This window comes from Arabidopsis lyrata (assembly GCF_000004255.2).
Source record: "Arabidopsis lyrata subsp. lyrata unplaced genomic scaffold ARALYscaffold_1, whole genome shotgun sequence".
Lineage (NCBI taxonomy): Eukaryota > Viridiplantae > Streptophyta > Magnoliopsida > Brassicales > Brassicaceae > Arabidopsis > Arabidopsis lyrata.
In genome coordinates this window covers 8726653-8751141 of record NW_003302555.1, presented here as the reverse complement: position 1 = coordinate 8751141, position 24489 = coordinate 8726653, and the positions used below count along the sequence as shown (strand labels likewise).

Below are 24489 nucleotides of genomic sequence, written 5' to 3'. Positions count from 1 at the left end.
AGAAACCAAAGAAAAAGAGGGATGGACGATCGGCTCAAAGTGAAGTGGGCTAGTTTTACCCATATAAAAAATTCCACGTCATAGAAACCAATCTCTTAAAAAAAAAAAAACTGTTACAAAAATCAGAAAAATACAGCGTCAACAATAGACGCTACGCATTCAAAAGATTAAAATTAAAATATAATTTGTGTGGAGCCCACCGTTACTATGCATGTATAGTAACTTACTTTTTCTTGCCTATATAAACGAACGAATTCGTTCGTTGTAAATCACAATTGATTCTTCAACAATAAGAAGTTATAAGAACTCTCTCTCCTCCTCTCATCTCTTTATTTTCAGTATCCCGATCCTTCTGCGGGTATAATTTTCTCTTCATTAAATATTTATATATCTACCATAAAACAAAACAAAAATAACGACCAATCACTGAGAGGCTTTCGATACAACCAAAGTCCCGTAACATGGCGGTTAAACACGGCGGCGACGGCAGCGAAATCGGATCCAGCACACTGACGATAGATCGGAAAAGCGGTTTCTGTGAATCAACATCGATTTTCTACAGCAAACGTGAGCCAATGGCTCTCCCGCCAAATCAATTTCTCGACGTCACGTCTTTCATTTCGTCACAGCCTCATCGCGGTAAAACTGTATTCGTCGACGCCGTCACCGGTCGTCGTCTTAGTTTCCCCGAGCTCTGGCTCGGTGTCGAAAGAGTCGCGGCTTGTCTTTACGCATTAGGTGTACGCAAGGGAAATGTCGTCATTATACTCTCTCCAAACTCAATCCTCTTCCCCATCGTCTCCCTCTCCGTAATGTCACTCGGCGCAATCATCACCACAGCTAATCCGGTCAACACTTCCGACGAAATCTCCAAACAGATCGGCGATTCGCGTCCTGTTCTCGCCTTCACCACATGCCAACTCCTCTCCAAACTCGCCGCCGCGTCGAATTCGAATCTCCCGGTGGTTCTCATGGACGAAAACCACGTGCATTCACAAACTTACGGTGACCGCGTGAAAATAGTCGGGAGGTTAGAGACGATGATTGAAACGGAACCAAGTGAGTCACGAGTTAAGCAACGAGTCAAACAGGACGACACGGCGGCTCTGTTATACTCATCAGGTACGACGGGGACGAGTAAAGGAGTAATGCTGAGTCACCGTAACCTAATCGCATTGGTACAAGCATACCGGGCCCGGTTCGGTTTAGAGCAGCGAACCGTTTGCACAATCCCAATGTGTCACATATTCGGATTCGGTGGTTTCGCGACGGGGCTAATCGCGTTAGGATGGACAATCGTGGTTCTTCCCAAATTCGATATGGCTCAGCTTCTCTCGGCGGTGGAGATTCACCGTTCTTCGTACCTTTCTCTTGTGCCGCCGATTGTGGTTGCTATGGTTAACAGAGCAACTGAGATCAATTCCAAGTATGATCTGAGCTCGTTGCACACTGTGGTGGCTGGAGGAGCTCCGTTGAGTAGAGAAGTGACGGAGAAGTTCGTTGAGAATTATCCGACGGTTAAGATTCTACAAGGCTATGGTTTGACTGAGTCGACGGCCATAGCTGCTTCTATGTTTAATAAAGAGGAGACTAAGAGGTATGGAGCCTCTGGATTACTGGCTCCAAATGTGGAAGGTAAGATTGTGGATCCGGATACGGGTCGGGTTTTGGGTGTGAATCAAACGGGTGAGCTGTGGATTCGAAGTCCTACTGTGATGAAAGGTTTTTGATTCTTGATCTTTAGTTCATCTGTCTGTGAAATGTGTTTTGTTTTTTGTTATTGGTGTTGTCTGAAACTTCTTGGGTTGTTTATAGGTTATTTCAAGAACAAAGAAGCTACTGCTTCTACTATTGATTCAGAAGGATGGTTGAAAACTGGAGATTTGTGTTACATTGACAGTGATGGGTTTGTCTTTGTTGTTGATAGATTAAAGGAGCTCATCAAATGCAATGGTTATCAGGTAAATAACTACACTCAACTTCAGTTAATCTTTCTTAATGCATCGATCATCTGAATTGTCAAGTTGATGGTTTTGGTAATGTTTGTTAGGTTGCTCCAGCTGAACTAGAGGCATTGTTGCTTGCTCATCCAGAGATTTCTGATGCAGCAGTAATACCGTAAGTTTTGCTTTTAACAATGGACCATCAGCAAATTCTTCTCTTTAATGATTCTTTTTTTGGCTGAAGCTTTTACTTTTCTTTCTTATGGTTTTTGAAGCATCCCTGACATGGAAGCTGGACAATATCCAATGGCATATATCGTAAGAAAAGCTTCAAGTAACTTATCCGAAAACGAAATCATGGGGTTTGTCGCAAAACAGGTTTTTTTCAACAATGCAGATCATGTTTTTTTAACTACTCTGACCGTGGTTCCTTAGGTTTAACTGGAATTCTGTTTGGATTACATAGGTATCACCGTACAAGAGGATTCGCAAAGTCACATTTTTAGCTTCAATCCCCAAAAATCCTTCTGGCAAGATTTTAAGAAGAGAACTTATAAAGCTCACAACTTCAAAGCTCTAGTAGGAAGCTCTGTCGCACTTCGCGGTTAGTTAACCCGTTTGTTTGGTTTAAATGTTAATTTACTTCTTCTACAGATATCTCTGTCAAAACTGAATAATGATATACAAACTGAAAGCTTATATAGAATCTCTGTTTCTATATATATACAAACAGAAAAGACCTTTGTGTGTAAAAGCGCTCTCCACAACGCACAAACTGTTAAAAAACTAGAGACTGGAGCTTGCTCTGATCATGGGCTGCGTTGCAACGAAAGAGAGGGAAGAAATATGAAACTGATGAAGCTCCCTTGCACGACGTGCTCATGGGGGACACATCCTGATTCATCGTCTTCTTCTTGACACCATCATCACCACCATCATCATCATGGTCAGACAAATTCCTGTTTCTCAACAACATGAGGATGTGATCCATCAAACCTCCATCGCAAGGAACCTGTAAAGGGCCACAAATGGTGGAACCAAACTCTTCCTCTGCCATCTCCAATAAGACCTGAAAGATTGGGTGTTTGAGATAATCCAACGGCAAAACAAACCTCCTGCCTTCTCTGGTGTACACAGCGAAGTGTCCTTTCTTACACTTCCTCCACTTCTCCATCAAATCGGTGAGTCTAAGCCTCGAGCAAGACCTTTTCTTCAGAGACATATAGAGAACTTTGATCTGTTACAAATATAATACCGTTGTGTATACTGTTAGTATGTTACTGTCTGAACTATACTTGCCTCTCTCTCCACATATATATACTACAAAATGTGATTAGTGTTTGTGGTAGTTGTTTTGCGGCCCAAAAAGAGGATTAGGAATGTGTGGAAGGGGTAAGGTAGCCGTGTAATTCTTCATTATTTGGGTTAAAAGGATATTACTATATGAGAGTAAGTGGATGTATTATTGTCTTGGATCTCTATCAACAATAATTTTTTTGGCAAAAAAATCTGAAATATGTATGATAAAAATAAAATTAGTATTATATAAACCAAATTGTTAAATCTAAAAAAGAAATTGTCAGTTAAAATCTGAAAACAGATAAAAACGAAAGATATTTAAACAAAACTATGTATGAATATACTAAAACAATTGTTTTAAATTAATAACTAATAAATAAAGTAAACTGAGGTTCATACCATAAAAAAAAAAGTAAACTGAGGTAAGAAAAAAAAGATGTGCATAAACGATTTTGATTGCGAATGGTAAAGAACACTTACATATAATTTAGGCCACATAGTATTAGTTTGTGAGAAGGTAAAAGGAGATGTGGTGGTGACAATAGAGCATGTGAGATGTGACCGTTTAGAGCAAATTGCTGCTGCTTTTCTTTGTTATACTCACGTCCTCAACTTCTCTATTCTTACTTTCTTGTGTATCTATCTCCCCTATTTTAATTTCTTCTCGTCTTTTTCTTCAAGTCACATGAAATCCTACAAGCCCTCACTTTTCAACTATGTATGAGTAGTCCCGAGTAGTACACCGTTCTAATTTCTATTTGCTGCATCTTCATCTTTGTGATATGTACCTATGAGGTCTGAACCATAAATTGAACCAAAAAAATTATGTAAAAGGATTGGTTTTATTGTTTCAGAATAAACCAAGTAGAAGCCGAAATCAGACAAATTACAAACTAATCTTCGAGACATTCTAGAAATAATGCAAGCTTCAATATTATTTTTCTCATTCGTTTACCCTAAACCGTCTGAAATTCACAACCACAATTACACATGAAACACAACTCTTTCGAACACATGTATTTTTTCTCTGAACAAAACCAGATTGCAGCCTAATGCTAATCAGAAAAATGATTGTCTGATTCTAAATCTAAAATCCTGAAATCGCCCGGCTCAGCCACCCTGGCCTCACTCTACCCGTGCCGTGAGCATAACTGTCATCTTCATCCATTAAACGCGTAACTGGATCAGCACGGAGAACCAGGAGGTGAGTTTTGTGGCTAAGTAAGAGAAAAAGATTGCAACTTCTCATATGGGGATGGTGATGTTGCAACTTTACATAGATAGCGGAAGAAGCATCCTTCGCTTCTTCTTTCTGGCTAACCTCACTTGCTTTGTGACCTTCATGCAAATTAGTAGCATCAACGTGACACATATCAAGATGAATGCGAGTTGTAACCGCTTGAAGTACAAGGAAACCGCTGAAAACACAAAGAATGCTAAGATGACTAGCTCCCAGATGACAAAGACTACAACATCCACCCTGGATAAAACCAAATAGAAGCTTATTAATAAACATGTAATTCATGAAGATTTGAAGCTTAATCCGTAAAAGTCAAACAACAAAGGACTCAATCAATGATTGTAAGAGATAAGAAGGAAGAGAATTTCGATCAATTTAACCTCATAAAAATGGGATTCAATCTTGAAAAGAGATTTAAATCGATTAACTACAGTGTAATTTACTTAAGAAAAAAAACAAAGAGTTTGCTCTACATAATCTTATGACAGTAATATGTGGGACTTGTATCCTGAGAAAGACAAGTACACGATATATTTTGTATTTGATAATAAGTAGCTCCTTCTTAGCTAGAAAACGGAATGAACCACATTGTATACGAGTGAGAAGGCGATTCGAAGGGAAACAAGAAACACATGGGTGCATTATTACTCTCTTTATCGTATCTGTCTATATATCACAAAACCCCACAAGCACACAACGATAAGCATGAACTGCTGCTGATCCTATAATGAAACTTCAATAATTATACCGCAATATGGATGGTGTTAGATATTATATTTTCAATCGAGTTAACCAAAAACAGAAATAGTAGTGAGACTGAATACTCTAAGTAAACACACTATACTCGAAAACCTATAGCTACTTTACATACAGAACTAACTTCATCTTGCCTGAAATGACAATGTCAAAGTCTAAATAAGGTCTTCACAGTGCAACTAGCTTGACTTACCATAAATAATGCCTGATAGAGCCAGAGATCATTATTCACTCCTCTGGGTATGCAAATTTTCTCTTCTGTGAGTAAAAGAGTGATATAATGTGCAATGAAGCTGAAAATATCTTAAAAGGAAAAACTTATGCTTTACTCAAATTATGCATTCCTTCAACACACAACCAAAATCTCCCCTTGCCAGATTTTAACAAAGAGATGATATCTAATTCTATAAATCAGGATCATGTTAACATTACATTCAGATCTCCCAAACCCTAACTTTCAAATGTAAAATTAATGTAACCAAATCCAATTCTCTAAATATTATGCAACCAAAGCTCACATCCACCAAAGAACATAACTGTACGAAATACAAAGACGATCATTGGAAAGCAAAAAAAGCACAGATCTCGAATGATGAAAACAAATAATCCTCACCTAGAGGAAGAAGAAAAACTCGAGGTCGACGAGAAGAAAGAGACAGAAGCCCAATCATGCTTAGATCGAATCTGATATTCCCTCAGCTGCTCTGCTAGATTCGATCTTGTTATCATCGCTTTCCTATGCTGCGATTCTCCGATTTCACCACCACAGAAGAAAAAAACCTTTTCTTCTCAGTCGACTGATATAGCCGGAGAATCCGTCGGAGAAACACGATCAAGATCAATTCTTTCGAAATCGATGAATCTAACAACGGGAAACAACTCTGGAGATTCAAATTTTTTTCAGAGACGAAACAAAAAATGTTTCGATTCGTCTAAAGTTCGTTAGCGTAGACTCTTCCTCCTTTCCCCTGTCTCGGTGTCAAAATCCCGGGTCGGGTTATAACTTTTCCGGTTTCTTAACCCGATTTGATTTTAGAAGCCCATGTTAGTGTAATGATGTAAGTATTATTTTACACATTTGGGCCCTTCGAGATCTTAAATTAAACAAAATATTTTGAGTTTCGTTTTATGGGAAAATCGCCGTTGCGTGTACGGAAATTAATGGAGTTGGATCATTTGTGTGTTGTTGATCTATGAAATTGTTTTATGTTTGGGGTACCATAGTCTCATTAAGTCATTATACTCAAAAATAAGATTTTTAGAGGGATAATTGCAGATGTATAGTATAATTTTTTTTATTACTATCGAAACTTTTGGATGAAATTTTATATGTGATCTATTGATCATTCTTCTCTTTTCTAGATAGTTCTAATTCTTATTATATTTCCATTTCCATCTGAGGCTTATCCTAATTAAACTCTTCGACTAGGTGTACAAAATAATCTTGTTTGCAATCAATTAATTGTTGTTCAATATAGCAACGAAAAGATTGCTTTGTTTGGTATGTGTCGGTACAGTGACCGTCCTAATGCCGAAAATAAAAGATTCGGTATGTGACTCAAGTTGCGTGTATATGAAAACGTCACAATTTATTAAGTGGCACGTCGTCGTGATGAATCTTTCAAGTTTCAACCGAACACGATTCATATTAATCTTCTTATAATTTATTAAATTATAAGCAAAATCCGAAATGGTGCGTTCTCAATGGTCCCATCTGTCCAATCTTATTTAAAATATAAAATGAAAAATTTAATTAAGCTTACATAAGTAATATAAGCCGAAAAACAACACCACATACATAACATATAATTTAATTCTTTTTAACTATTTCAATAACGTTTCTTTATCTTAAATAAATTTACTCCACACCTTGGAGACTCGAGAGCTTCCGACTTCTTCAAAGATAAATTTTTACTTTGCTGCATGTTTTTTCTTTCTTTTTGTAACGTCTTAAAAAGGTAATTAACGTCAAGTTATTTCACCGAAAGTCTCTGCCGACGTGGCATAAGAAGCCAGACGGCCCCACATGACCGACATCAACGCTTAAGCCAATCAAAACCGACCATTCAGTTCCATTTGTGGGCTCCTGAAACGTCCTTTCGACACGTGTCTACCATGTATTGGCTTGATCCCTCCATAGTCTTTCTATTTACTGACAGGTAGTATCAATTATTTATTTCTACGTGGCATGATGGCTATGGCTAGTTAAACCTGTGAATAGATCGGTCAAATCTACTCTCTATTTATTTTAATGTTATTGCAATTTGATCCCGTTATTTTTATTTCTTAGAGAGATAACCCTAAAAGTATTAGAACATGTCTTTGACGTTTGAAGTTCTTCTACAGACTTCCAGTTCTCCTAGTTGAATACAAATATAAAAAGTCTATAAATTTCACATATTTTACAGTTTTGTTTCAAGGCTAAAAATTTTAAATACAAAAAATCTCTTATTTAAACCTTTTAGTATTTTTCGAACATATACCTTAAATCGTGAGGATGACACATCTACTAGTTCAAACTTTAAACAACTACACTATACAGTAGATTCTAAATAATACAATCAAATAATATTAGAAGGAAGTACTTCGACCAGGTATACCAAACTTCTATACATTTCCCGTGAAATAAAAGTACATGACTATGCAAATATCTAATTAGTATTAGTTAACTCTTTAATCTGTATATTAAAAACATAAATCCTTAAATTAAGAAAAAGAAGGTGGTGATTTCATGATATTTATCCACCGACGTAAGAAATAGTATACGTCCTTTGCCATATTTTAAAAAAAAAATAATTAAAATCTTCAACAGCGTGTGACCTCCGCGTTGGCCTGGACCCTCTTCTTCACACTATAAAACCCCACTCATCACAATAATATTCATCACACAGCTCTTGAAAACTATCATAAAGCAACTTATAGCTCAAATCGAAATTTTGAATATTTCTCTTTATCATTCTCGTTAAGCGTTAATTAAACCGATTCAAGATTAACTATGGCAGAAGAGTACAAGAACAACGTTCCAGAGGAATCATCAACCACGACGCCGGAGGTTAAGGAACGGGGACTGTTCGATTTCTTGAAGAAAAAAGAGGAAGTGAAACCTCAAGAAACGACAACTCTCGCATCTGAGTTCGAGCACAAGACTCAGATCTCTGAACCAGAGCCGTCTGTGGCCAAGCACGAAGACGAGGAACTGAAGGAACATAAGCCTACTCTCCTTGAGAAGCTTCACCAGAAACACGAGGAGGAAGAAGAAAACAAGCATGGTCTCCTCGACAAACTCCACCGTTCCAACAGCTCTTCTTCCTCTGTAAGTAAAAGTTTGATTCGTTTATAGTTTTTTTGGTTAAATCTTGAAACAAACTCATGGTTTTGAAATTCTGAATATTCAACAGTCAAGTGATGAAGAAGGTGAAGACGGTGAGAAGAGAAAGAAGAAGAAGGAGAAGAAAAAGATCGTTGAAGGTGATGTGAAAACAGAGGAAGAGGAGAACCAAGGAGTAATGGACAAGATCAAGGAGAAGTTTCCATACGGCGAGAAACCAGAGGGTCATGATGTACCAGTCGTCACCACCATGCCAGCACCACATTTGGTAGACGATAAAAAACCAGAGGAAGAAGAGAAGAAAGGATTAATGGATAAGATCAAAGAGAAGCTTCCAGGCCACAGCAAGAAACCAGAGGAGTCACAGGTCGTCAACACCGCACCGCTGGTTGAAACAGCAACACCGATCGCGGAGCATCCGGAGGAGAAGAAGGGGTTTATGGATAAGATCAAAGAGAAGCTTCCAGGTTATCATGCCAAGACTAGTGGAGAGGAAGAGAAGAAAGATAAAGAGTCTCTTTAAGAGAAAAAGATGAAAGAATGAATAATAATGATGTGGGAGTGGAACATTTGTTGTGTTTTTTTTTTTTAATGTTGATCATTATCTCTTTTCTTTTGTATTTCAAGCTGTGTTATCCAAGTTTGTGTTTAGTGATAGATCATTTGTGTTTATTATATAAAACTATTTATCTATTGGAAACAATCGTATACTCAATGGAGCTTAAATGGATGATTTCTCATGAATAGTGTTTATGTAAAGAAAATCAGAATTTCAGATGAAAGCATGCTAGCGTTAAATAAATATATGGTGACTCAATAATTTCACCTGGAACTATTGTTGTTCATGAGAACTGTAAGATGTACCAACTTTTCTTTATGGATTTCGTTGAACCAAATGACATGCTAAATTTAATATAGTTAGTATTTAAAATTTTAGTTTTTCCAAAAAAAAAGTATTTAACATTTGATATATATGGAAATTATAGCTACATTCATAATAATAGACCAGTTCAAGATCACATTTATGGATTTAATTATTAGTATTTTTGTACATAAATGAATATACTAATTGTGGAAGCCCCTTGGCCCATTGGTTGACCAAGGATTGATTAATGCTTCTACACCAAGAGGTCTGGGGTTCGAGTCCCAGATATTGCGATTTATTAACAAATTTGCATATTAATGGAGGCAAATGTGCAAGAGATCTCCAACGATGTACAATTATAGCCGTTCGCCAGGATTCTACGCAGAGAAGGAAGTGTCGCCAGGTTGTGGATCATGTTGGTATTCATCAAGATCACGAAGAAGGAAGTGTAGTCTGTCGTGAATCTAGTAAAAATCGGAAAGAATTATCAGTTGTAAAATCGTCTATGTAATAGTTCTCATAATTTTGCAATTAGTAATAAATTTAGACGACGAAAAAAAAATGAATATACTAATTACTTCTTAATATTAGTAGTGAGTGAACTAGGCAATAGACTTGTCAATTCGTAAAAGAAAGAGTTTTTAAAATTTCAGTTTATAATAGACTTATATTTGACCAAGACATATGTAGCCTAGACACATATCATCATTGTCTCACCATCTTATTTTTTGTATACATGACGTATATATAGAACCCGTGCATAGACTTTATAATCGGGCCGTACCCGCATCATGTGCTTGATTGTTAATTGAAAGTCGTAGACCTTGATCCGTTTTGATAGCCTAATTGCTAAATTTTCGGCACAGCATATCATATTTTAGTGCCGAGGTATTTGATATGGCTATGGTTCAATTTTTAAGATTTCCAGTTTAAAATATATAAAAGCCGGTTTGATAATGGTTTAGATTCGGTTCAACATTTGTTTCTAATCAAATAGTACATCTCTATAAGATCAATTCATTTTCTATATGATTCTTTGAGAAATGCGGTTAGATTTTTTTTCGTTTTTTTTTTAGGTCAGGTAAATTTACATGTGGTTACACAAATTTGTTTATATTGTAGTTTGTAAAAGTTTAACGCGATAAATTAATTAAAATCAATATAGCAAACGAAAACGATTGCTTTGTTTGGTATTATGTGTCGGTAGAGTGACCACCCCAATGCCTAAGTTTTTTAAAATTCGGTCTGTTAATTACGGGTCGCGTGTTCATGAAACGTCTCAATTTATCAAGTGGCACAACGTCTTAAATCTTTCAACCGAACACGATTCATATAATTTAATAACTTTAAGCAAAATCCGAAATTGTGCGTTCTCAAATGCCCCATCTGTTAAATCTTATTTAAATATAACGATAAAGCTTTCGTCCGTTATCATACAAGCCAAAAAACGACATCACATACCTAAAATTTCATACTTATAATATAATTATTTCAATACCGTTGTTTATCTTCTGACAAATTTATTTCAAAATTAAAATCTACTTTGATGCATAATTTTTTTTTGTTAACGTCTTAGTTCTTTTTTTTTTTTTTTTTTTTTGAACAAATTAACGTCTTAGTTCTTAAAAAGGCAATTTATTAGAGGAGTAATAATGCCATGTTTGTAATTTACCCGCAAAATATCTGCAATCTAGCTATAGCCGACGTGTCTAATGGCCCACATGACCGACAACTATGCTTAAAGCCTATCAAAGCCGACCATTCAGTTCCATGTGTGGGGCCCTTACACCTCTTTTGACACGTGTTAGTAGTATATTGGCTCCATCTATGCCTTCTACATTATTCTGTTTTTCTTCTAATTCGTTCTAACTTCTAAATTATTCTAATGTTTACATTAGTCTTTCCATTTATACTGATCTTTTTCCATTTATACTGATCTTTTGGCTGGTTAATGCTGTTCATATTTCGGTTATAATTACTTCCTATTTATTTTACTTTACCCCTTTATTTATAAATTTTAGAGACATAACCTGAAAGTCTTAAAAGAGTTGGAAACACCCCTTTTGAAGTTTGAACTTTCTTTCATATTTTTTTTTAGTAAAGTAAAAGGTCAAAACAATTTAAAATAAAAAACAAGAAAAAATGTTAAAAATTGTTAAGTTCTATTTCCAGACAAATTATTTAGTGTTTTGTTTTTTCTTCTTACAAAAAGCTTGAAATAATATGATGGTGACATAACATCAAATTCAAATTCCAAACCACTACATTATACTCCTAGTCCATTGAAACTCTTTACTTATACATCTGTTATCTATTTAATTTGATAAAATGCAATAAAATAATAGAATAAAAGGATGGACTTCAACCACGTAACCATAGACTATAGTTTGATACAGCTCCTGTAGATAAAAGTACATGACTATGCGATTATCTAATATTAGTTTAACTCTTCATCTACATATTAAAACATAAATCCTTAAATTAAGAAAAAATAAGGTGGTGATATCATGATATTCATCTACCGACTTAAAGAAAAAGGGGTCATTATGCAATTCCAGAAATAAATATCCATCTTTTGGATTACTAAATAAATTAACTAAATCTTTACAGCGTTTTGACAAAAAAAAAAAAAAAAAAAAAATCTTTACAGCGTTACCTCCGCGTTGGCCTGGACCCTTCTCTTGAGTCTTGAGTCTCTTGACACTATAAAAACCCCCGCTCTCTCTTCTCTCATCATAAACATTACTCATTCACAAAACAATCTAAAAGCAACTACACAAATCTCACATATTATTCTGTTTACTGTTAACCTTTCAATCGAATCAAGATTAACTATGGCTGAGGAGTACAAGAACAACGTTCCCGAGCACGAGACACCAAAGGTCGCAACAGAGGAATCACCAGCGACGACTACAGAGGTTACGGATCGTGGATTGTTTGATTTCTTGGGGAAGAAGGAAGAGGAAGTGAAACCTCAAGAGACAACGACGCTCGAGTCTGAGTTTGATCATAAGGCTCAGATCTCGGAACCGGAGTTAGCTGCGGAGCACGAGGAAGTGAAGGAGAACAAGATTACTCTCCTTGAAGAGCTTCAAGAGAAGACCGAGGAAGATGAGGAGAACAAGCCTAGTGTCATCGAAAAGCTTCACCGATCCAACAGCTCTGCTTCCTCTGTAAGTAAAAATTTATGAAATTTGATTTGATCGAAATGGTTGATAAGAGATACTTATATACAAGATTTAGATTAGTTTTGTAGATCTTGATTGTACCAATAATCATACTCATGGTTCTTGAAATTTGAATATCTAACAGTCGAGCGATGAAGAAGGGGAGGAGAAGAAGGAGAAGAAGAAGATCGTTGAAGGAGAGGAAGAGAAGCAAGGACTAGCGGAGAAGATCAAGGAGAAGCTTCCAGGCCACCACGACAAGAAACCAGAGGATGATGTACCAGTTTCCACTACCATCCCGGTACCAGTGTCGGAGAGTGTGGTGGAGCATGACCAAACCGAGGAAGAGAAGAAAGGACTAGGGGAGAAGATCAAGGAGAAGCTTCCTGGCCACCACGACAAGACTCCAGAGGATTCACCAGCTGTTACCAGCACACCGTTGGTTGTAACGGAGCATCCAGTGGAGCCTACGACGGAGCATCCGGTGGAACATCCGGAGGAGAAGAAGGGCATTCTGGAAAAGATTAAAGAGAAGCTTCCAGGTTATCATGCCAAGACCAGTGAAGAGGAAGAGAAGAAAGTAAAAGAGACTGATGATTAAGAAAAATGGTTAAAGAATGAATAATGATGTGGGAGTGGGACATTTGCTGTGTTTTTGTGATCATTATTATATTTCTCTTTTAAGTTGTTCTTGTGGCTTTCGTTGATTGCATTTGATCTGTAATTTCATTTTATCTTTTTATATATAAAATTTGCATATTTTCTAGTTTATATAATTTCATTTGGTATTCCATAAAACTCATCGCATACTGTTACAATGTTACGTTTGGTGATTACGTTATTCACATGATCACCTCGAATTGACAAACGTTTCAAATGATGACATGCATAAGAGGAAAAGAAAGTTCGACGGTATCCAATTGGCTCAATTGACAAAAGTTTCAAATGATGACGGTGCAAGAGGTTGCGAGTTCTGCTTTTCCCATGTAAGTTCGACGGTATCCAATTGGCTCTCTCTAGAAGAGAGTTCTCGTCCGTGAATTAATATATGGTGTTTGATTGACAAAAAAAAAAAAAAAAGGGAAAAAGAAAGTGAACAAATACTAAAACCAGCAGATAATGTTTATCACAATAATACGAATATTTCATTTCAGTTTTTTGCCATCTGGCTTGGTTGGATTTTTGACATATATATCCAAACATTTTTAAACTAGATGAACCCATCATCATCAAACATTAAACACTGATAATGAACAAAGAGAAAAATAAGTCTTTTGATAACAGAGAGAAAAATAAGTTTTAGTTATATAATAAAAATAAACAAGACAAATAAACCATTAATATTATTATGTTCATTCTACATACTTGATTATATGATTACTATTTATGCTATAACAATTTTTTCTACCATGAATTTTATTCATCTCATTCATATTTTTGCCTTTTGGTTTGCGCTTTTAACCTTCCAACTGTATTAGAGGCTATGAAAATCAACGATAGGCCTTTTCTGAATCGAAAGCAAAAAAAATGTATTGGGCATTTTCGAGAGCCCTTTCTTTTTCTCTCTTAGAGACGATTGATTAAACTCATTCCCCTTTGGGTTCATTTAGACATCGAAAATGGCTTCGTCTGCGCCACAGGGATCTGCTGATCCTCTCACCGGGAAAGATCCGGCGAAGGCTTTAACAGCTGTAGCGTCTGGATTCTTCGAGAATGTGAAGAAGAACAAGCAAAGCTTCTTCCAGTTCTTCGCCATGACTGGGATTTTGCTTCTGAGTTTCCGATCGGTAAGTCAGAAGTACCGAATTCACGATCTGGAGGAAGACACTGCTGTTCTCAAGAAGGAGCAAGATAGTTTGACGGATCGTATGAGTAAAATCAAGAGCGATCTTCTTCATCAAGCTTCGATTGACTCTACCGGCGTCTTTGCTTCTCGTCTCCGTCTACTTTTCGGCGACGATAAAAAGTGAACGGAGATTTGATTGATTTTATGTCAACGAGGTTACCATTTTCTTACTCGTATGATGGTTATTGTAGTTCTGAAACACATGTCTCTGCCTGTAATGGCTCTGTCTTTAGATTGGAAGGTTTTAGCTAATGAATGAGTAGGGTTTTAAAGGTTGATGTGATTCAGACAACGGTGTATCGTTTGACTTATTTGAGAATCTGTTTCGTATTTACTTTGTTGTGGCTGAATCGTTTGATTTAGTTTCGATCAAGCAATTGTAAGTTTCTTCTGAGGCATTTCATCGAACACTTTGACTGCGTTTTAAAACTTTGCACAGAATTTTGGGTTATAGTGGTTAAAATCAACAGCAATAGATGGTGTCAATTCAGCTCTTGAACCAAACAATTCAATGTAGTATAAACATTGGTGTTGGTGAGTAAGATATGCAATCCGACTGTGTGTTAATCTAAATATTCAATAAAATGCTTAATTACCATAATTTTACAATATTGTATCTTTGATTACACATCATTTTATGGTAATCAACTAGAGTAGTAGAGAGCAAAAAAAATCATTTTGATTAATTTATAGCTGCTTCTAAAGTAGCACATTAATCTTGCTTGTTTAACAAAGAAAAAACATTAAAATCTTATTGGTTTTAAGTATTAACCATGTTGTTAGGTCAGGACCTTAGCTGGGCTGACTAGCTGATGCAGAAGACAAGTCAGAGTTCAACGTATTACTTTTCTTTTCTTCCTACCTTCATTTCCACAAATACATTTTCTCTATTCCACCCATATTTATATTTCTCGTTTTCTCTATGCCACTCTCTTCATCCATAGAATCGAATTAGACAAACAGTCTAATTCTTTTCCTCCTCGAACACTAAAATGGCGGTAAAAGGAAGGAGATACGCCGCAGCTTTGATAACCGGTTCTAATCCTTTCGTCATGAAAATAACAAAAAAAGTAATAGGGGCGTTCCGAGAATCGAACTCGGGACCTCTCGCACCCAAAACGAGAATCATACCACTAGACCAAACGCCCTCATTGATTGTTATATCTGCACCACAATTAATATAACTTATTTCTGTGTAGGTCCATACTTTTTTTGAATAGGTACACATTGACTTGTATACGTTTTTGTATGTATTCACAGTTTCTCAAAATAAGTATTTTCATAAAGTCAGTCTAGTTAGCCTCAAAAGCAGAACCATTTCTAAGTGCTTCTTTAGCTTCAGCTTCCATCTCGAGCTTCAAGAGACAAACCACATGTAAATAAGAGAGGGATTATTGGCCATTCCAGTGAAGCTACTTGCGCTTGCATCGCATCGCTTAGAGCCTCACTGAACATTTCAGTCATTAGGTAACAAAGACACCTTCTTGCCAATACTGTTGATGACATTGTAGGAGCTCCACTCATGAACTGCAAAATAGTGAAGAATTCTTTGGCGAAATTTTTTTTTGCCAAATTTTTTGAAAATTCTTCATCAAAATACGAAAAAATGAACTATTTTTTTTTAAAAAGGGAAAAAAAAACCTTTAAAAAAATACAAAAATAAAGTCATTCAAATGTCACCTAAAGTAGTATATAATACTAATATCATAAATAAAATGGAGGTTAATATTTAAGTTTTAAGATGTGACATAATATATATATAATGACTTTGGAAACATCAATTATAATAGATTTTTAGGCCACAATCAACAAGGGACGAAATCGTATTCGAAACTTCGACTTTACGACTTCGCCAAGCAACAAATATAAAATAAGAGACCAGAGAAGGAATGTTTCAGAAAGCACAGATATTTTACATGCAAGTGCATGAAAACTAATCCAAGAGACATGATAGTTTGCAATTTTTATTTTATTTTTTGTTTGTCCTGTCAAAGTGTTTGAGATGGCCATTTCTAATATAATAGTGGGCAAATTTTATCAAAACATTTGCCATATCTCTCTCCTTTAAGTTCTTTACTTCCTTCTATAAATACGCGTATGATCATGAGTCTCTCACAAAGTCACAAGTAGGGCAAAAATATCATATTCCATATCTTTACATCAACAATGCCTCGACTTCATCATTATCTCCGAAATCAAGTCTTCCTCGTCTTTTTTCTCTTCTCTTCCATTGCCTCAGCAGCTACTGTCGAACATGTTTTCCAAGTATTTACTCTTATACCAAATTCTCCTTCTTTGTTTTTCTCTCCTCTATAAAATATAATTCAAAAAATTACCGACTAATTTTATTACTGTTGGAAACTATATATTACAAATTTTCATTTTACACTATATACTATTTCTTAAAATTGGAAAAGTTGGTGGTGTGCACGTACGTGCTTTTGTTTTCCTTCATTTCAAAATTTATTACCGTATTTGGTGGATCGATCTAATATACCCCCGAGTTTTAGTATATTTTATCTCAAGATTTTATAAATACTCTTAGCAAAATAAGATTATATAAATACATAGTGGTATATTACGAATATATAAAGCGTGAAATGTTGTTTTTTTGTTTGCATTTTACTTTATAACTTATATGTGTATTAAACTGACTTAAGATGTTTAGATTATAGACCTATTGGGAGAAAAAAATATATACAAAATATAAGACAACGCATATAAACTAGTATTGCTTTTAACTTTTAACTTTGCCATAAGAAAATGTTAATAATTGCCAAAAAAAGAAGAAGTTAATATATTAACGGCGTCTGACAACAACAGGTCAAAGACGTCATGGTGAAACCGTTATGCAAGGAACAAATGATACCGGCAGTTAATGGAAATCTTCCCGGTCCAACGATCAACGTTAGAGAAGGCGACACTCTTGTGGTTCATGTCATCAACAACTCAACTTATAATGTAACCATCCACTGGTAATTAAGTAACTACTTATTGATCTCAATATTGTTATTATTATTTCTTCTTTTATTACGGGCTTTGATATCAATTTAGGTGTTAGTAAAAGTTATTTCTTGATTTTACACATATATGTATAGGCATGGAGTTTTTCAGCTGAAGAGCGTATGGATGGACGGTGCAAATATGATAACTCAATGTCCGATTCAACCTAGTTACAACTTCACATATCAATTCGATATTACCGGTCAAGAAGGTACATTGTTGTGGCATGCACACGTCGTTAATCTACGAGCCACTCTTCACGGGGCTCTACTCATCCGTCCCCGATCCGGCCGTCCTTATCCTTTTCCTAAACCCTACGAGGAAGTTCCTCTCATTTTTCGTAAGCATTTCGATTCCCTTTTTTATTGTCGAAATCAATTTTGGCCATTTGGGACAATGGCAATTCTCAATTATATTTATTCAGTATAATATTAAATTAAAAGATAGATTTGTTCAAAAAAATAATGTTTTTCCAAATAGCTATTATTTACAAGTTGTTACGACTTTTTCGATCTAGGCCACATCCGGACGAGTTGGTTCGGATTAAAATAAACATCCACCAAATATATAAAAGACCTGATATATAATATTCAAATTGTTAATATAATTTGTTTGATAAAACATGAATATGCCAGAACAATGGTGGGACACAGATGTTAGACTTCTCGAAATACGGCCAGCTCCGGTTTCTGATGCTTACCTCATGAATGGCCTCGCTGGAGATTCATATCCTTGCTCTAAGAATAGTAATACTCATTCTTGACTTGAATAAAAAGTTACTTTGATCTTCTTTTGTAAATTATCGACCTCCTTATTACTTATTAACACAACAATTGTTAACAAAAAAACATAATTGACTTTTTTGGTTTTTGGCTTCCCTAGGAATGTTTAACCTCAAGGTAGTACAAGGAAAAACATACTTGCTAAGGATTATAAACGCAGCACTCAACACTCACCTCTTCTTCAAAATAGCCAATCACAACGTCACAGTTGTCGCTGTAGATGCTGTCTACACGACACCGTACCTAACCGATGTGATGATCTTAACCCCGGGACAAACCGTTGACGCACTTCTCACCGCCGACCAGCCCATTGGAAAGTACTACATGGCCACCATCCCTTACATTAGTGCCATTGGGATACCGACCCCTGATACCAACCCCACCAGAGGCTTAATCGTCTACGAGGGTGCCACGTCATCATCGCCCGTGAAGCCGTTGATGCCTGCGCCGAATGACATACCCACCGCTCATAGGTTCTCATCAAACATCACTAGCCTCGTGGGTGGACCACACTGGACACCAGTGCCTCGCCATATAGACGAGAAGATGTTCATAACGATGGGGCTTGGCTTAGACCCATGTCCTTCGAACACCAAGTGTATTGGACCGTTAGGTCAAAGATATGCTGGTTCTCTCAACAACCGCACTTTTATGATCCCGGAGAGAATCTCTATGCAAGAGGCTTATTTTTACAACATTACTGGAGTCTACACCGACGATTTTCCCAACCAACCACCGGTTAAATTTGATTACACAAGATTCGAACAGCGTACCAATTCTGACTTCAAGATGATGTTTCCGGAAAGAAAGACTAGCGTCAAGACAATTAGGTGTAATTCTACAGTCGAGATCGTTTTGCAAAACACCGCGATACTCACCAGGGAGAGCCACCCCATGCACCTTCATGGCTTCAACTTCTATGTGTTGGGTTATGGATTTGGTAACTACGATCCTGTCCGTGATGCAAGAAAGCTAAATCTATTTAACCCACAAATGCGTAATACCGTTGGTGTACCACCAGGTGGATGGGTTGTCCTCAGATTTATCGCTAATAATCCTGGTTAGTTACATTTATATATATTTTTAGTATCTACTACACCAGTTAATTATTAATAAATGGATTAATATGAATATGAACTTGTATGTTTGCAGGTATATGGCTGTTCCATTGTCACATGGATGCTCATTTACCATACGGAATTATGATGGCTTTCATAGTTCAAAATGGGCCAACTCCAGAAACGAGCTTGCCATCTCCACCGTCGAATCTTCCGCAATGCACTAGGGATCCTAGGATCTATGACTCTCCGATGACTAATGTTGATTTGTCTTACTAAAAGTAGCTACGTTCGTTATTTTTTGTTTCTTTCTAAATACATTTTATATTGACTATCAATCGTAGTCAATTGGTCATTGCTTCCACATTTTTGGAAATCATTATTTCTTAAAATTCTGTATATTTCTTGTCTTTATTCAAAAAAAAATTAGTGCACTACAATGTTTGAACTGATTTGTACGAGAAACAATAAATTTATTTATATAAAAATGAATACTCTAAAATAAATAAGTTAGGGAAAATTAGCATTGGTATCACATTTTGTCCAAAAGTTATCATTTCTACCACATTGGAAGTCCAATTATCATTCATACCATATTGTGTTTGTAAAATGACCATTTTACCATCCAACTGGTGAGATAAGGAACTGATGTTGAAGTGACCCTCCGAAATTTCTGCCGTCCTTCTTCTCTCTCCTGGCGCATTGGTAATCGTTTTCGTCCCTCTGGCTGGTAAAACAAAGTTGTCCCCGAGTAAATCCAGATCTTCGTCTTCGGCTATTTGGCAGAATAAAATAAAGATCAAGTTGTCCTCGAGTTAATCCAGATCTCTGCCTGGTAAAACCACATCATCTGGCGATGGACAATTAAGAAATGTTGTTTCCGAATAAATCCAGATCTCTAGCTGGTAAAATCACATCATCTGGAGATGGAAAATCAAGAGATCCAGTTGTCTCCGAGTTTAACTCATATCATCTCCTTAAACATTTTTATTAATTAATTACTTGCCTTGACCTACTAATTAATACTTTACATTATATTTTAGTGTCTAATAATCATTGTCACCATTTAATTAAATAATGATTGTCTCCTAACTTTTTACTATTTTAAATAAAACTAATCATAGTCTCCAAATAATAAAACTAACCCATATCAACTTTTTACTGTAGCTCTTTCCCCTGACACATTCCTGAAGCAGGCAGAAAGGTAAAATCATCGAACCTCTACCACACAAACACCACAAATGGTATGGATGCTAAATCGATTTGCGGTAGATTTGCTAGAATTTTCTAAAATTATGGTACATTCGGCAAAATTTTCCATAAGTTAAGGTCCAAATTTTATATAAATGAATATAATATAAAATAAACACAGTTCAAATTGGTTTTGTAAAAAAAACTGAATAAGCTCACTGCTAATTGTTAGACGCCGCCTTCTCCAAATTTCCGAAGCAAATGTCCGCCGACACAGGACCCGCCTCCGGCGACTCAGCTGGTTTGCCCAACGGCCTCGTAAGCCATGGTGACTCTAAGACACGGCGCGTATACGAAACAGCTCGATCTCTGCATTCCGGTGCTGTGAAAGATCTTCTATCTCTCGGGGTCCGTATTCTTTTCTCTTGCTCTCACTAGTTTTTAGGGTTTCTATTTCTCACAACTTCTCCGATTCCGTTTCAATCTCTTTTTGAATTTGTTTTCCCCGATTTTTAGTAAGTCGGTGTGTCTGTGTGCTCTGTTAGGTCTGCGAGAGATGTATTTTCCGATTGGTAGCCGTCGAGGCTTTTGATTCCGATATTTCTTCAGTCTCGACTTCAACTCTTCACAGTTGGCTCAAATCCGGTGATGGTGAAACTGGTTCATCGGAATCTAGCTGTTCCAGAATCTGCATTGTTTGTTTAGGTATATTGCAGTTCGTTTTTTCCGATGCCAAAAAAGAGCTGGTGAAATCGGATTCTAGTAGTGATTACGTTTCAAGGATAACGGACTTGGTGAAGCAGGATCGTCATGAGTTCGATAGCTTTGGTCTTGAAGTCTCTGTGCCATCAACTATCATGGAGAATGAACGTGCACTCTTGTAAGCTTCTTCGCTTGCATCAGCTAAAGAGTTTTTCCTTTTTATCAGTTTTGTTTTGGTTCTGCTCTAGTGTTGATGTATCTACCTTTATATTTATAGGTCATACCTTAAAGGAAAGTATAGCACCGAAGTTTGGCTGCAACGCGACAAATTTTCTGTAAAGGATGCTTTGAAAGTTCTACTCTTGGATCAACTTAAAGCATCGTTGGTGAGTCGGTGATTTGCTTGAAAGTGTTTCTGTTTTGGAAAATTGTTGAGTTGTTGCTTAGGTTTTCACCTTTGCTTCTATTGCTTAGTATCTTATACAAATGGATGTTATAACCTGCAAAATCTGTTTCCAGATAACAAAAGTCTTTGCGTTTCTTCTCTGTTTTGGCAGGGCGCTGAATCAGATTCAAGCTCTTTTCACATCCGTTTGACATACACTAAAGCATCAGACGAGGCTCAGGGTGCTTCTGAAACAACGCATGAAAGTAAGAGGAGGAAAACAGGTATGTCGAGACTCTACAATCACTTAGGACTCGGTTGAATCTTTTTCCTGAACTCCTGATTCATAAATCATTTATGACATGGTGCATCTATAATTGCTTGAAATATCACCGATACTTGTGATGTTTAAGGAGTTTGTTGATGAAAGAAAATTTGACCTTCATGTACGTTATTCTTCCATGGTTACATCTGAAGGCTCTTTGAGTTTTCTTTGAAAGCTTAAGGAGTAAACATCCAATTAAGCCGACCTCTTTATCTACGCTACTTCAACGTCTTGCATAGATGTCATACTTCTTTTAAAGTGAATATATTCTTAGTTTTGGTCCTTGTCTAGCCATGCATGGTCTATGCCCTCCTAATGACAGTTTATACACTTTCCGGATCTTGTGCCCATCTACATCAATTTCTTACACATTTTATTGAGATAATACATTAGATCCCGCGGATCAAATTTCAGAGTTTTCAAATGCTATTTATTAATTATATTTTATGTATATGCAGACGCAGAGAATGGATCAAACTGTATTTCCGAGAATTCATTTGAAAAGGTATTTGTTTGCATGTTTAACCCATAGATTTATATTAGAGTTGAACTTTCTTTTGTCCTGATTGTCATTATTTGACTAACAAAAGCTCATGTTCTCGTCATTTTTCTTATATAACCAGGTGTATGAACCATGCATCTTTTCAGTTCATTGCAACAGGATGCCTATCTTTTTTAGTGGGAGATACTTTAAAGTAAGTCACTGTTTTACATGTTCTTGAGGCAGTGTATTGTAACCTCATTTGTGTGTAAATTGTAGTTTGGTAACAATTGGATTCACAGATGATCGAGCAGATTTTTAACCTCTTATTGAGTATCTATCTCAATTGATGGTTCGATCTTATTTTTGCAGTACTCCAGAAATGTTAGTCAATCACGATGGATTATTGATGATGAAAGAATGGGCGAAGCGTCTGTTGAGGTAATAGTCTCTTAGTGGTCATCTGGACTTGTTTAAATTATTTATTCCTAAAGATACAGTGACTTCAATAGATATTTATATACTTTTCAGGAGATACTTGGCGGAAACATTCTTCCAGCATGCCTTGGGGATTCGTACAAGTTCCACGCAGCTGGCAGAGAAGATATTGATGTGAGAAAATTACCTATTTCGGACGTCATATTCATATTCAACAAGTTTATGCTGATAATATAAAAGACCTCTATTCAGGTACGAATGTTGGGTTCAGGTAGACCTTTCTTGATCGAGGTTCAGAATTCTCGCCAGTGCCCGTCTGAACAATCATTGAAGGAAGTTGAAGAAAAGATAAACAACTCAGAGAAAAAACTAGTAAGACCTAATTAATTGAACACATATGTTATATCAATTGATTATGTGTGCCTTTTTTGCAAGCTTACAAGTAGTATTTTGGCTACAGGTCGGAGTAAAAGACCTTAAATGTATCGGAAGTCAGTGTTGGGCAATGATGCGTGAAGGAGAAGCAGAGAAGCAGGTCAGCATTGTTAAATCATATTGAAATACTGAAACCTTTACTAAACCAATACTTCAGTTAGAAATGTAGTGAAAACTTATCAAACTAACCACTCCAATGTTTTTTTTACGTACTGCAGAAGCAGTATGTTGCACTTGTATGGATTTCTCGTCCACTTGAAGAGAAAGACTTCAACTCAGTTTCTTCCCTGAAAGAATTGGTGAGTCATTTCTTTAATGATTGTTAAGCATAGGTACAAATCCATTGTCGATCCTCAAACCCTGTTCTTTGTTCCTAATAGAAAGCGACTTTCTTCTCCTATATAATTTCACTGCAGAAAATCTTGCAGAAGACACCAGTAAGAGTGCTTCACCGACGAAGTCCATTGGATCGTGAAAAGATTATACATTGGTTAGTGAAAATCTATCGTGAGTTTCAGATTTTACTTACCTTGAAGCTTCTTCTGTTTAGTAATAATAGTCAGTGTTTGTGGTTCCAATACTCAGGATGAAAATTGAAAAGATAAAAGGACACGCTCACTACTTTCTATTGCATCTGTGCACCCAGGTTGCTACATCTTCTATAACTCACCTCATTATCATTTATCATAATATTGAAAGATGGGCAAGTTTTAACTTTTCAATAATGCAGGCTGGAACATACATCAAAGAATTTGTTCATGGAGATCTTGGTCGTACCACTCCCAGGTATAATAAAAGGAGCTCCCTTCAATATTTTAGATTTTAACTATAGGCAAAAAATTGCAGTTAGTGTTTAGAAGAATGGAAACAAGTTTAAGCATATATATATATATACCGGATCTGTGAAATAGCATATTAATAAAAGAGAGTTTATTTCGTTTCGGTTGCAGCATGGGATCAATTTTAGGGTGCAGAGCGGAGATAATACAACTAGATGTGACTGATGTGAAAATGGGCGACTCATGAATTATTACTAAGTAAAAGCCCGATGTTCTTCCTTGTTTAATTTCCGTTAAAATTCATTTTTTGTCATAATTTATTAGTTTTGTTTTTAAACAAATTATTAGTATTTTAAAAAATATATCGATTGGTAATAAATACTGTATTAATTATTTCAAAAGTTAACTAAACAAATAACAATGAATTTGCCATGTGGTTTGCATTTCTGGATTGGCCGTGTTTTAC

At 36.2% G+C, this 24489-nt stretch overlaps 8 protein-coding genes across 10 annotated transcripts; 6 read left to right on the top strand and 2 right to left on the bottom strand.

Annotated features, from left to right (window-relative positions):
• The first annotated feature begins 345 nt into the window (after positions 1-345).
• Positions 346-3279, top strand: LOC9326453 (4-coumarate--CoA ligase-like 2). Its single transcript, XM_021014244.1, has 6 exons — positions 346-1722; positions 1816-1961; positions 2051-2118; positions 2219-2321; positions 2410-2547; positions 2677-3279. The coding sequence occupies exons 1-5, from the start codon at positions 462-464 to the stop codon at positions 2521-2523; spliced, it is 1692 nt and encodes a 563-aa protein (XP_020869903.1). The 5' UTR covers positions 346-461; the 3' UTR covers positions 2524-2547; positions 2677-3279.
• Positions 2605-3224, bottom strand: LOC9326452 (auxin-responsive protein SAUR61). The gene has a single exon (XM_002890344.2). The coding sequence runs from the start codon at positions 3163-3165 to the stop codon at positions 2722-2724; it is 444 nt and encodes a 147-aa protein (XP_002890390.1). The 5' UTR covers positions 3166-3224; the 3' UTR covers positions 2605-2721.
• Positions 3280-4065: 786 nt separating the features above from the next.
• On the bottom strand, positions 4066-6510 carry LOC9329174. The gene is made up of 2 exons (XM_002890343.2): positions 5852-6510; positions 4066-4722 (listed from the first exon to the last, which is right to left on the bottom strand). The coding sequence occupies exons 1-2, from the start codon at positions 5965-5967 to the stop codon at positions 4515-4517; spliced, it is 324 nt and encodes a 107-aa protein (XP_002890389.1). The 5' UTR covers positions 5968-6510; the 3' UTR covers positions 4066-4514.
• A 1604-nt stretch (positions 6511-8114) lies between these two features.
• Positions 8115-9306, top strand: LOC9329173 (dehydrin ERD10). Its single transcript, XM_021014701.1, has 2 exons — positions 8115-8551; positions 8637-9306. The coding sequence occupies exons 1-2, from the start codon at positions 8234-8236 to the stop codon at positions 9087-9089; spliced, it is 771 nt and encodes a 256-aa protein (XP_020870360.1). The 5' UTR covers positions 8115-8233; the 3' UTR covers positions 9090-9306.
• Positions 9307-12156: 2850 nt separating this feature from the next.
• On the top strand, positions 12157-13369 carry LOC9329172 (dehydrin COR47). Its single transcript, XM_002893065.2, has 2 exons — positions 12157-12604; positions 12744-13369. The coding sequence occupies exons 1-2, from the start codon at positions 12266-12268 to the stop codon at positions 13197-13199; spliced, it is 795 nt and encodes a 264-aa protein (XP_002893111.1). The 5' UTR covers positions 12157-12265; the 3' UTR covers positions 13200-13369.
• A 685-nt stretch (positions 13370-14054) lies between these two features.
• Positions 14055-14854, top strand: LOC9326451. The gene has a single exon (XM_021015163.1). The coding sequence runs from the start codon at positions 14218-14220 to the stop codon at positions 14566-14568; it is 351 nt and encodes a 116-aa protein (XP_020870822.1). The 5' UTR covers positions 14055-14217; the 3' UTR covers positions 14569-14854.
• Positions 14855-16553: 1699 nt separating this feature from the next.
• LOC9329170 (laccase-8) lies at positions 16554-19643 on the top strand. Its single transcript, XM_021013768.1, has 6 exons — positions 16554-16709; positions 17268-17419; positions 17543-17787; positions 18083-18193; positions 18330-19289; positions 19382-19643. The coding sequence occupies exons 1-6, from the start codon at positions 16611-16613 to the stop codon at positions 19564-19566; spliced, it is 1752 nt and encodes a 583-aa protein (XP_020869427.1). The 5' UTR covers positions 16554-16610; the 3' UTR covers positions 19567-19643.
• A 1026-nt stretch (positions 19644-20669) lies between these two features.
• On the top strand, positions 20670-24424 carry LOC9326450 (putative tRNA pseudouridine synthase Pus10). Of its 3 annotated transcripts, none has more exons than XM_002893062.2 (15): positions 20670-20886; positions 21024-21358; positions 21458-21566; positions 21738-21849; positions 22349-22395; positions 22514-22585; positions 22744-22812; positions 22903-22983; positions 23062-23181; positions 23270-23344; positions 23463-23543; positions 23661-23734; positions 23830-23890; positions 23975-24030; positions 24195-24424. In XM_002893062.2, the coding sequence occupies exons 1-15, from the start codon at positions 20740-20742 to the stop codon at positions 24268-24270; spliced, it is 1515 nt and encodes a 504-aa protein (XP_002893108.1). In that variant the 5' UTR covers positions 20670-20739; the 3' UTR covers positions 24271-24424. The 3 variants fall into 3 exon arrangements, with proteins under 3 accessions (XP_002893108.1, XP_020870633.1, XP_020870632.1); XM_021014974.1 differs by lacking the exon at positions 20670-20886 and having other exon boundaries at positions 21091-21183; positions 21282-21358; XM_021014973.1 differs by lacking the exon at positions 20670-20886 and having other exon boundaries at positions 21096-21183; positions 21260-21358.
• Positions 24425-24489: the final 65 nt, after the last annotated feature.